The sequence below is a fragment of the Vidua chalybeata genome, chromosome 2, assembly GCF_026979565.1.
Source record: "Vidua chalybeata isolate OUT-0048 chromosome 2, bVidCha1 merged haplotype, whole genome shotgun sequence".
In the NCBI taxonomy this organism is placed as follows: Eukaryota; Metazoa; Chordata; class Aves; order Passeriformes; family Viduidae; genus Vidua; species Vidua chalybeata.
In genome coordinates, this window is record NC_071531.1 from 64,824,838 (window position 1) to 64,837,223 (window position 12,386).

The following is a 12,386-nucleotide window of genomic DNA, read 5'->3' on the forward strand; positions in this document are numbered from 1 at the left end:
CTACGCCTGCGCGGCGGGGAGCGCGCGGAGCAGGGGCTCGAGCGACCCGCCCCACCCCCGCTGCCTCCTCACGTCCGGCGCCATCTTGTGCCGGGAGAGCAGCGCGACCCGCCCGGAAACGAGGGGGGCGGGGGGGAGGAAGGGAAGAGGAGAGTGATGTAAGTATAAAGTGACTTTTATTAAAGAAAAGGTTCATCATGGGAGATGAGTTTGTTATATAAAATTTGTTTTATTATACCAGACGTAGATGCGTTTTAGGAGACGTTGTTCTGGAAAAATTCTGCGAACTTCTAATGCAATACTTCTGTAGCGCAAAGCCCTATAAAATAGAATTGGTAGCAGGTTCTTGGTGTCTGCTGGGGCAGAATAGGGCCGTTGGGAAGCTCAGCACAATATCTGAGCTGTGGATTTCTGTAGTTGAGGATTTTTTCCTGGAAAAAGCAAACTGGAGTGCTTACTTGGGCACTGGAATAAAATGTCTTTTGCACCAGCCTTATTCAGAACACTACAGTGGCAAAAGTAACTAGAAATTTAATTTGCTCTGTTAGAAAGAGCATGGATTTATTAACCTCATTTCTTCCCAACAAGGCCAGAGTACATACACCCTCAGCTACTGCTGCATGTGTGAATTTTTTGACACCGTTGTCATGGTAATGGGGAATTACTGTGATTTCAGCACATTTTTTACCAGAGGGCAGCAGATCTTTGCTGAAGTCATCTAGGTTTCATTTTTCCAGATTTTGGAGAAAGCCTTGGTAATATTTAGAAATCAATATATTTGTGTGTACTGGCTCTTTTTAATAACACAACACTCTCCGATGTAGGATTGGTGAGTTGCTACTTTGTGAAGGCAAGGTTAGTTCTCTTGCACAGACAGCTGGATAAGGGAGTTCCTGGGCATATGACATGAATTATTTGCCTCTGTGTGTAATAGACAGTCATGAGAGTTATCACTGGAAATATTTGTAATTTGGAGAAAAAGGCTTATAATTTGTTGCCACGGTGCTGACAAAGGAAACGATGTCTTTACAACAGCTGATTCAGTTGTTCTCTGGCTGAGTTAAATGGAGTTCGGTATCCAGCTTGCAATAACCAGTGTGATTAAATCTATTTGCAATTGCAAATAGGCCCCATTAATTCCATCGTTAGCACATTGCTGATTTTAGTGGGAAAGGGCACAGTAATGGGGGGTGGGCATGTATTGAAGTCTTCTGAAAAATTAAGTTTTGCTTTCTAGCAAAACTGCTCCATCATTGATTACAATTGTATCAATATGACTATTTAAAATAGAAATATTCTTTCTTTAAAATTGCAGCAGCTTCACTTCCTCAGAATTCCTCTGGTTCCTCAGAATCTTGATAGCCATTCCCTTAAGTGCACAGAGAATCATGGAATCCCAGACTGGTTTGGATTTGAAGGGCCCTTAAAGATAACCCAGTTCCATCCCCCCTGCCATGGGCAAGGACACCTTCCACTAGACCAGGTTGCTCAAAGCTCCACCCAGCCTAGCCTTGGACACTCACAGATACGGGGCAGACACAGCTTCTCTGGACAGAAGTTTTCTTATATTTTATCTCAGTTTAATGTAATCCATTGCTGGCAAGGATCTTATTTCAAAGCCTTTATTGTACTGTATGGATGGATCCAGCCTTAATCATATCTCACAGAATTCAAAACCTGCAGACATGGGCAAGGAGCAGACTTTGGGCTGTTTTAATAGTCCTGGTGTAGGTTTTTCAGGGGATGACAACATTTTTCATGGAACACATCTGAAAATTGTCTGCCCAAAGCCTCACCTCCCTTGTCAGATGAGAGTCATTGTATGGAGTATTTCTGCTCTCTCATATGGGAGAACATGAGCAATTTGCCATTGTCACAAAAGTTGAGGCTCCCTCCATTTGGGGAAATTGCAGGTGTCAGCACATCCATCATGCAGGTGGCAGCCTTTCTCTGAAAAAATATGGATCAGCTGACGTGGTCCAGCGGAGAGTCACCAAGACAGGCAGGGGCTGGCACATGTGATTGTGAGAGAAGTGTTAGGGAACTGGCCATGCTCAGCCTGGAGAAGGGAAGGCTAAGGTTCATATATGGAAGAAAGCTTGCCAGTGACGACAAGGCAAGGCAGTGGAGAAAGTTGCCCAATGAGATTGTGCAGGTGCCGTCCTTGGGAGCTTTCAGGACCCAACTGCTGAGCTGCCTGGTCTGATCCCAGAAGCAGTCGAGCTGACAGCAGGGGACTGCGCTAAAGGTGTTGCTGAGATTGGCTGAGTGCTAGTAACAGCGAGGTCCTGAGTTCAATCCCCATATAGGCCATTCACTTAAGGTTAAACTTGATGATCTTTGTGGGTCCCTTCCAACCCAGAGTATTCTGTGATCTGGAAATAAAGATTAACTGTGAGATAAGGAAGAAAGGACAGATGCAGGGAAATACCTCTTTCACAGAGGGAAGTCCAATACCTCTGTTTCTCTGAGTGTAAATCTCTGAGTGTAATGGGTGTAGTTTGCAGTTTGCAAAGCAGTTTGAATTTACCTGCTGAGCTGCCATCTAACCTGAGTGATTCTATGGGGGGGCTTGGATTCTTCTGCAATGGGAGCTACATGATTATGCCTTTTTCTGTTGAGGCACAGCCTTAAAACAAAATTTATCTGCAGATTTTAATTGTTAGCCTAGAATATATAAACAAAAAATAAATCTAACAATGCTTTGGAAAATAGTTGTTTCACATTTACTTTGTTCTTTAAGAAAGACTTTGCTGAATTAATCTGATGAGTCTCTTACTTCAAACATCTCCTTGTAGAGTTCTCTCACAGTCCCCTAACACATCCTCCTAGACAAACCAGACAAACTTAAAGGCATCCTATCACTCTTAGTAGCCTCCCATGCCTCTCACTACTGACGGTGTTAAATAACTCAGTAAATGAATGTTGCAACATAGCTCTCATTGTCTGAAGTTGAGAAAACATCAGAGTACAGCAGGCTGGGAAAATGCTTAATGATACTAGAGACATTTTCCACGCTGTATGACTTCAGCAATGAAATATCCTTTGAAAAATGAGGTATCCAGACAAGAAATATGTGCAAGCATTTGCCTGTCTTTGTTGTGTACCTCAAGAAAGTCTTTGTCATTGTTGCTGCTGCTGGAAATAGTTACACCCTGCTCTGGAAATTGTCCCTTGACCTTGCTTACCTGGAGCTTTCGAAGTCCCCAAATGGCCAAATATTCCATTGGGAGAGGAGTGGTGCCACAGAAGGACAGCTTCAAATCCCACACCTCAACTTGTGAAGTTGAGGACCATATCCAGCACAGAGGTGTCTGTGAACCAGATGGTCAGGTGGCTGTTGTAGGTATTTTTTTCATGGTAGAGGGCAGCACTGTTTTGCAGTTGCACATCAAGTTTGCCAGGCAGTGATCTGAGTCACAGATAGCCACAGAACAGCTGCAGTTGTGAATTGTGTTTTCCTTAGTGAAGATCAGCGTGTGGTTCTTCTGACTTCTCACAAAACTGATGTGTATGCAAAGGAATCTGGCCAAAATGAGAACCAGACAAATGGAGAAAGCAGGGTAGGCTATTGGCTTCATTAGCACTGGTGCCAAGTGTCTCCTCCTTTTACTGAGTGATTTAGATCACTTGGCTTTACCTACTGAGGAAAAACAATTTCTTTATTATACTAAAGATCTCTCAATGGTTAACACTGCTTTTTCACTCATTATCTGTCGCATCTATTTAGAGCCATATTGCAGTTCTGCATTAAGGGGAAAGCACAACTACACTGATTTAGAAAATGGATTGTGACAAAATTTTGGGATTATTTCTTCATTCTTCTTTTGCTCTTATTGGTTTCATCTGCTTATCATCAGCTTGGACACATTCTTCTCTATGCAGACAGCTCTTTGGCCTGGCCTGTGCAGAGGTAAGGACAGGACGAGGAGTTGTGGAGGATAATTCCTGCTTGTTTCTCCTTTCTGCTTTCTTTGCTTCCAGCCCCAGACAGGGGTGACAAAGGACCCTGTTCTCCACTTCCCTGAGTGAGGCAGTCTGAGAAGGGCTAGAAGTGATAGTTTTGTTTTACACCTGAATTGCTAAGTATCACTGTGATAACCTTTGCTTAAACTGGTGTGGGATATTCTGGGAAAAGGGAGGGATGAAGGGAGGGAGAGCAGTTAAGGGCAGAAGTATTGCTGGGCACAGCACATATCCTTCTGAGCTATGTGAAGTGCTGATAAAACCTGATTTTGATCCATGCTCCAGCCTCCAGTAAGTTTTGAGGACCAGGGACCACCTCTCATTGTGTCTTGCACAGCAACTACTATAGGATAGATCCAGGCTTTGTCAGTTGCTCTGCCCCCACTTCATTTACCCTGGCAAAGCAAAATAGCAACTCCACACATACCTATGACAATGGAGCAAGTTTCCATCCCAGCCATGTGCCACCTCAAATAGTTGGGAGCATGTTTGGTGGGATTCTTGGATTCTTAGTTGCCAGCCCTTTGGTTTTCAGAGCGGAGTTGAATTTTACCAGGAGCATCTGTGTTTTCCTGACGTATTATTATGTGATTTTACAGCCAATGAAGTACAGTGCAATTTCTTAACAGAAATTATAAAGATGTTGGAAAGTCTGTCTAATTTGGTGTAACTATTTTGAAGCACAAAGAAGCATTGGAGACAAATTTTGACCAAAGATGTCAGGTTCTAGTGAAAGCAGCAGTAGGGCATATGCTGGATAGAATTTGGCTTTTATCATGTAAAAAGATTGATTCACATCCAGAATGTTTGTCTGCAGCACTTCAGAAAACATGCAATACACCTAGTTTTGTAGACTTCTGTTATTAATATGCTTGTTCCTGTTTGTCCTATTCCTGTTCATTTTCTTATCTCATTGCTGTTTCCAGTAAACTGTTCTTATCTCAACCCATGCGCTTTGCCTTTTGTACCTCCAGTTGGAGGTAGGGGGAGGGGAGCGTGGAAGGCTTTTTAGTGAGAGTACTAAAGTGGAGAATACCATTCTCAAACTATGACAGAAAGATGCAGACATTTAAGTTTTTAAATCAAATATTTAATATATGTTGTGGAACATACCAGAAATTCCAGTCCAGGTGCTGGCGGATGTTTAACTCCAAAGGTCAGAATCATCCAAGCTGTACCTGTTGCGGTATCATTATTGCTAGAAATGTTTCCACTATCTAAGCATTTAATCACATTGTAAATCCTATTACTAGACCTCCACACTGGTTATTTTCTCAGTCCTTAACAGTGGCTAACAGTTTCATAGACCAGAAATCTGTAATATCAACACAGTTTCACAGCTAAATTAAATTATTTGGATTTTTCTGTGTTGGAGGTACTATTTGCAAGAAATCCTAGACAATGTTGACAACATGAGTTTGTAAAAAGTAAAAAAAAAAAAAGTAAAAGAGATTCAAACTCCCACCTGTGTCAAAAGGAGTGATACCACTTATTCCACTTAAGATTTGAGGGCTTAATACTCATCAAACATTAGACTAAAATACCTTGATGCATCCTCATGAGTTTTAAGTCTTGTTTCCTTTATTTTTCTCAGTACCTGAAGAGTGGAGAACCTTTAAAGTTCTCTACTGGTTTGTTGTTGTTTCCTTTATTTTTGTTTCCTTTATTTTCTCAGTACCTGAAGAGTGGAGAACCTTTAAAGTTCTCTTCTGGTTTGCAGCCGAACAATCAGGTTTAGCTTAGCTGATAACATTTGAGGTCCATCCATCTGAATCCAAACAAAAGTCTAAATCTGGCATTCCAGGAAATTTAAACTCCAGAAATATGTCTATTCTTCTTTGTTCCCTGCAAATCAGAAACATTCCTATCGAGTTATCAGGATTTAGTTTCTGTGTGGCTTTGGTGAGAGATGTGCAAGAAGTGAAATATACGTTGCAAGTTATGTGTCTGTGAAGTGTCAAAGTCACCTGCAATGCATCTTTTCTTAAGCTAGTAACTAGCTATGGAAAAATATGCATTATATGGTTCTTAATCAAACCACATCGCTGTCTCCACTGCTTAAGGCTTGGAAAATTATTTGCTTTAATTTTTAGGGATGGGAGAACTGCCTTCAGTAGGGCTCTTGGAGATACATAGAGCCCTTTTTTGTAATATTACCATTAAGATGAAATAAAATATGGGATAATTTTCTTGCCTGTTGTAGTTCTGTTCTCCATCATATCCAAAATTAAAAAGATTAAGTATTTCAGAAAACTGGAGAATATGGTGTGTCTGGTGCATCTTTCCACCATGGTCGCTCTCTGAGCATTACCCGCTTCCATTAACAGAGATAATTTATCTCTTGAACTCACCAGAATAGTTTTAGACATAACCTATAGAAACACAAATAATGCAGCAGATTGTGTTAAATGTCAAGATTTTCTATACAATTTTCTCAGAAAACTGGTGGGTATATCTTCTTCCCTAAGTTTTCAGTAAAATTTAGCTAGACCTCCAGTATAATCAGTACAACTATTCAAAGTCTCATCCATCTGACACAATGGATTTTACAACTGGCTTCCATAAGCTATTTGACATGTCTTTATGTAATGTAGCAGGTATAGAAGTTCTGTAAAAATCGTAGAAGCCTTTTTCAGCTTTCTAGTTTATATCAGAAGACTTTTGAACTCAGGAACCCAGGAAATAAGAATAGGACTTCAAATCTGAACTTGGCAAATTATCTGGATGCTCTTCGCTCACTGATGGGTAACCAAAACCTACCTGCTTTTATGTATCTATTCTGATGAAAAGAATAACTCCTTTCTCTACAGAAGCTCAAGCTAAGAAGGAGCTGGTTTTTATTTTATTTCCATATAATTGTCCAAGACAGTTGTTTTAGACCATTATTCTTGTCCAACCTTATACCCAGTGTTCATCAATGCTTGAAAGTGGCTGGAGTAATAAAACTGGTAGCACATTTGCATACCAAAAGTGATTGAAGTTTTTAATTATTAGTGAGATGATTAATATATACATTTTTATTAAAACACAGAATGACTCCATAGCCTAAATGTGGCATGCACTTTTGAAGCACCACGAAGCGGTCTTGGACTACTGCTGAAGGTCTGGTTTAAACTTTCAATTAAAAGAATCTAGAGCTCTACCAGGCTGCAAGATGACCTCCAGCAGAAATAATATCATCTTGGTAAATAGCTCTCCTTGTCCAATCCAGCAAAAAATAAATTTGTCCAAACAGATGATGGTTTATTCTAACAACATGCTTTCTCTGTGGTGGTATTATTTCTAACAACATCCCAGACAACCATGGTTCAAATGATGCATGCCCTCCACTCAACTGCAATGGTATTTGTTCTAAGTTGGTCTCATACAGTCAGCTAAAAATTGCACAGTGTTTTGAAATTATGCCCTGTGATTGTAATGTTTCCTTTTTGTTCCAGTGGTAAACTTTAACAAATTCCCCCACCCTACCCCTGCATAGGTAAATTAGAGATAAAGCCTACATTCCTATCCTTTCCATCTTTACATGCTCTGGTTTGAAACCTACAATTAGAAGTAGAAAAAACAGGAGGACAGTAAATCCAGGCGATAAACAGCTGCTGAGCTCTTTCACCACCACCCCACCACACCTAGCTGCCCAGAATTGCAGTGTCGCAAGCACTTAATGTGTGAGAATGAAGTGAGAAATCTGTGTATAAGAACACATTATTGCCTTGAATAGTAATTAGACTGTATTGCCCAAGAGGTGTTTTCTTATGCCAGGGTAAGCTGTCACCCAAATTCACTGAGCAGCAGAAGCATATTGCTATCCCATGGAAATTACTGATAATTAATCCAAATTTTTCAAACAAGAATGAGAATGTTTCCCCAGCCGTTACCTGCCAATTAGAGCATTAAAACACTTCAGAAAAGTTTTGGAGTGTGGATTTTGATTTCTTTCAACTGAAGATACCTCAGTTCTAGTGTCAGAGGGTAAAGATTCAGCAATTACAAGAGCTCTGATAGAAACTCTGCAAGTGCAACAGCTTTCTGGGAAATGGGGAGGTGGAAGTGAGATATGGTCAAGATCAAAAGATACTTAATTGTCCTGACGATGTTAATTATCAAGATTGATAATTGCTGATTGGCATAAGTTTCTTGATTTTCATGTGGCTGAAGTCTGAAGCTACCATTTTTTTCCTTGTAGACATCCCTGGGAGTGTCGAAAGCCAAGCTGGACAGGGCTTTGAGCAACCTGATCTAGTGGAAGATGTCCCTGCATATGGCAGAGGGAGGAACGAGATGGGCTGTAAGGTCCTTTCCAACCCAAAATTCTTTTATGAAGAATTCTATTCTATGAGGGGCTGGGTGGAGGAGAGGCAACTGCAGCCCAGAGCTGGGATGGAGGAATGAAGACGAAACAAGGAATAAGAATCCTTCCTCAACTAGTCAGGAACCTCTTTATCAGGGCAAAATATACATAAAGAGAACAAAACTGAGCTCCTGAGGCAGGCTTTTTGCTAACTTTACAAGGCTTTTCTGACAAAAAGTAAAAGAAAAGGGAAAACATTTCTCTAGAAGAGCCATCCATGCTGCTCCTTTTGTGGTTCCTGATTAATGTGGTGTATATTCAACCCAGCATTTGTTGTTCAGTAATGAGCTGTTCCTTCCATGCAAGAACTAGCGGAAAAATAGATCCCAGAAGCTACCTCAGAGTGACTGCAGCCTGCAGTGCTGGCCTGGGAGGGGTAAGGCTACTGCTGCTTTGGAGCTGGAATCTCTGCAATAGAGAGGGGAGAAGGGAAGCTGCATTCTCTGTTTAGCAACAAGCAAAAATACCAATTATTTTAGGGAAATATTTACTTCTGGTAGCAAAAACCTGCTTCTGAAAAAACTATTTTGAATGATCTAAATGTAGTAAATATTTTGTTCACTTTTTGTCCTGATTGGGAGGCCTCTCAAGCGGAAATCAGACTAGATATAAATAGCAGCAGAAAATTATTTGTTTGATTGTTTCAGCCATGCATGGTTTTACATGTGTATCTTCCATCCAGCACGGAAACCCATGGTTTATTACGTGTTATCCCAAAAGTTTTCTAGCACAAGATTCCATCCCTGTTCCTTTTGCTTCACAGGTTTTGACTGCTAAAGGAGATTTTCAGTGCTTATTTAGTAGTAGCATCATTTCAGGTTTTTTTAATCTGCTTTGATAATTCCACTCTTTTTTCCCCTCTAATTGCAGGTCTGTGTATTAAGAAACTGCAAAAAAGCAATAAAAAGCCTTTGACTATTTTCTGAGAATGCTACTGTCACAAGAAAAGTTTATCCTATTCAATGGAAGTTCCAAGCCTATAAAATTGATGTCTACCATTCTTTCTTCAGAAAAAAACTAATTAAACCCCTCATTCATCACTTGCGTGAACATATGCCTATCTGAAAGTGGTGTATTAAGCAAAGAGGAGTTTAAATCTTGAGTAATGTACACAGGATGAATAGCAAACCCATCCAATTTAGATCAAAATGGCATTTTAAACTGAGCAGGTGTTAAAATACAAGATTACAGGAAAATGCAATGAGTCAGTCCCTGAATAAACCTAATCTGACTAGCTACATAATCTGATCAGAAAGCTCTAGGGAGACTGTGTCCTTAAGGAAAACAAAATGCTAGATTTGCTGGTTTTACTCCATGGGAATTTTAGGAATTCCTTAAGTGGGCTGATAGCTGAGAGGAAATTTGTTTTCCGTCTCTTTGCTTAAACAAATTCTGTACTTATTTAGTTAGTCTATAAATAAATTGAGGCAAATAAGTTTGTAATCAAAGCTCTACAAGTTCTACAGCCTTTCAGATTGCAGCATGATTCATTCTTGTTGTCAATAGCTTGAAAATAACATTTGTGTCTGCTTGTGCAGCTGAAGCCTGGGCTACTGGCATTAGGTTGTAGTGGTGGAGTGCTCAAGTGTAGAGGAACAAATTCCTTCCCAGCAAGATAATACTGTAGCACTGAACTTGAACAACACACTGACCCTTGAAATGTTCATTGTATGGGTATTTTGACTTTCAGAGGTACCAAGACTCCAGGAGAGGCAATTAATCTATAAACACCTCTGTAAAATCCTCAAGTCTGTCCATCCTGTGTAGAGCTTCTGTCCACAATAGAGGCAAACGTTACAGCAGGGAAGGCAGTGACATGGAACTGCAGGGAGGCAGAATAATAGGAGAAAAGGGGAAAGGAGGAAATCTTCTCCTCCCAAAGAATTGGAAGTGGTGATACATCGTTTTTTCCCCCAGATGATGGTCACCCTCAGCAAGTCACAGCCTGATTATTCCCAACCCTGAGAGAGCAGAAAGGAGGCATGTGCAAGAATTTCATTTTCATGTTGTGTTTCATACATGCAGCCTGCACTTTTCCTAATAAAGAGTAGGGTTCCAGGATGAGTGGCGGAATTTGCTTTGCCAGAACACATCCGGAGCTACTCCAGCTTGGAGGTGTGCACAGTGCACGCTGTCTGGGAAGGCAGACACACACTGAACGTTTGAATTGCATCAGGATAAGCATTTACATTAATAAAAAGTGAGAAGGAAGTGTTATAAAGCTTTACCAGCACGGGAGGAGAGAACTGTTTTGCACAGATGTAAGGTAGAATGATTGGTGGAGTTGTGCTCCCTGGCATTTCAAGTCCAAGTATTCAAAAAAACCCACAAGTCTATATCCATGCATAAAGCATCAATGTGCAGGCTCGCAAATACACAGTTGTATTTTCAAACAAGAAGTACTTTTGTAATTGTAAGGTATGCACAGTCAAAGCTCTGTTTATTCATGTGTCCTAAGAGAGGAACACCTTCTGGGAAGCCAGGTGTCCCAAGGATGGGTGGTCAGTATTGTCCAAAAGCCAGAGCTACCTTTGGTGGCTCAAGCTGAACACTTCAACGCTAAAGTACTCACATTTATTTTTAAAGACTTCTTAGAATTTTCTTTTTTTATGTCAAACCAACTACTCCCTGGAACAAGGGCACTTACACTGAGTGAACGTTAGGAAAGAAAGTTTGACAGCAATTTTGGTTATTTTCCAGTACCCTTTCTAACGTGACCTGGACAAAAGTTCAAGTTAAACATTACATGAAACTAAAGATTACCTAACCCCAAAACATAATGCTGAAAATTACAGTCTATAGTAGCACTTAATTTTCTATTGTTCAGATCCTAAATTAGGGGAAAAAAAGAGCAGAAAGCTGCATGATCAAAAAACTGGTAAGCAGCTGGAGACTGAAACTCTGGAGCAGGGCACCTTGGGGCCGAAAATCTCAGCTCTGTTCACTCAGATAGTGAATGTTGTCATTGCCATTGAGACTCCAGAGCTATATAGAGATAGTATATTTACTTTAGTTTGTCCTTACATTATCACTGACTTTATTTATAAATTAAATGGCAGAATAAAACAGAGGTCCTAGATGCTCTTTCCTTGATCCTTCTCCTCCAGTGTTCTCAAGGCAGTTTTAACTAAATAAAATGTCTCAAATTCTGTCAGCTGGAATAATTCCTGTGAAAATTCCTGTCCCCTTTTAAGATTTGCCTAAAGGAGTCTTTGCAAAATGGAGTAAATCACTCCACCATTCCTTGTGGTTATTATTCATAGAACTATTAATTATTACCTTAGGCATACAGATAGAGTGTATAAACAATTGCAACATATGAAAGACAAACTTTGTAGAATCTGTTGCTTCACCTCCATTACAAAGCAAGAAATTTGAAACACAAATACCTGCTAGGAAGAGTTACTGGAAAGGGAGAGAAACAGCCTCATTCATAAAAATACAAGCTATTAAATGTTTATCTCTTATTACCCCCCTCCTTTAGAGCCAAAACAATGACTTACTCTTTCTCTGGATGCCAGCAGATGGGTTTGTCCATGCCCAGTTTCCTGCTTGGCTGAACTTCTCAGCTGTGGCTGGGAGTGGGGCCAGTCTGTAAAGCAGGCAGCAGTGCCTTCTCTCTCACACGATGCTGCTCTTTTATGTTTTCATGGGCCAGCATTCCATGGCATTCCCCCACCAGCCAGCAGGGTGGTCCAAGGCCTGCCCTGACCATTAATGCCACCTGTACCACACTGTCAGGAACAAAGGGCTCGCCTGGAAATGCTTAGATGTGCCAGCCAGCTCCCTGCTCACTCTGGGAGGGGAGCTGGAGTGCTTGGCTAGTGACCTGTGTTCACAGGAGATTGGATAGCCTGCTGTGCAGGGACAGAAGCAGGACCTCTGGTGCTTTGCTCACCTCGTGGCTCTGTGCTGACCATCCACCTGGGGAGCCCTATCACTGTCCCCATGGCACATATTCTGCTCTGCCTGCTTCCTGGGGACTTTGGGTGAAGGTTTAAAACAACTTCAGGCAGACTTGGAGAGCCTGCTCAGCCAGCTGGAGGGAGTAACTGGAAAGCTGTAAGAGGAA

At 41.0% G+C, this 12,386-nt stretch overlaps 1 protein-coding gene and 1 long non-coding RNA gene across 2 annotated transcripts; one reads left to right on the forward strand and one right to left on the reverse strand.

Annotated features, from left to right (window-relative positions):
* The first annotated feature begins 22 nt into the window (after positions 1-22).
* LOC128802488 (uncharacterized) lies at positions 23-9,364 on the forward strand. The gene is made up of 3 exons (XR_008435459.1): positions 23-158; positions 8,150-8,251; positions 9,185-9,364. It is a non-coding gene; the product is annotated as an uncharacterized LOC128802488 (long non-coding RNA).
* Positions 1,411-11,871, reverse strand: C2H21orf62 (chromosome 2 C21orf62 homolog). The gene is given in 5 exon segments (XM_053968898.1): positions 1,411-3,037; positions 3,039-3,272; positions 3,274-3,350; positions 3,353-3,525; positions 11,818-11,871. Coding segments are annotated over 5 exon segments (645 nt in total). The 5' UTR covers positions 11,853-11,871; the 3' UTR covers positions 1,411-2,911.
* Positions 11,872-12,386: the final 515 nt, after the last annotated feature.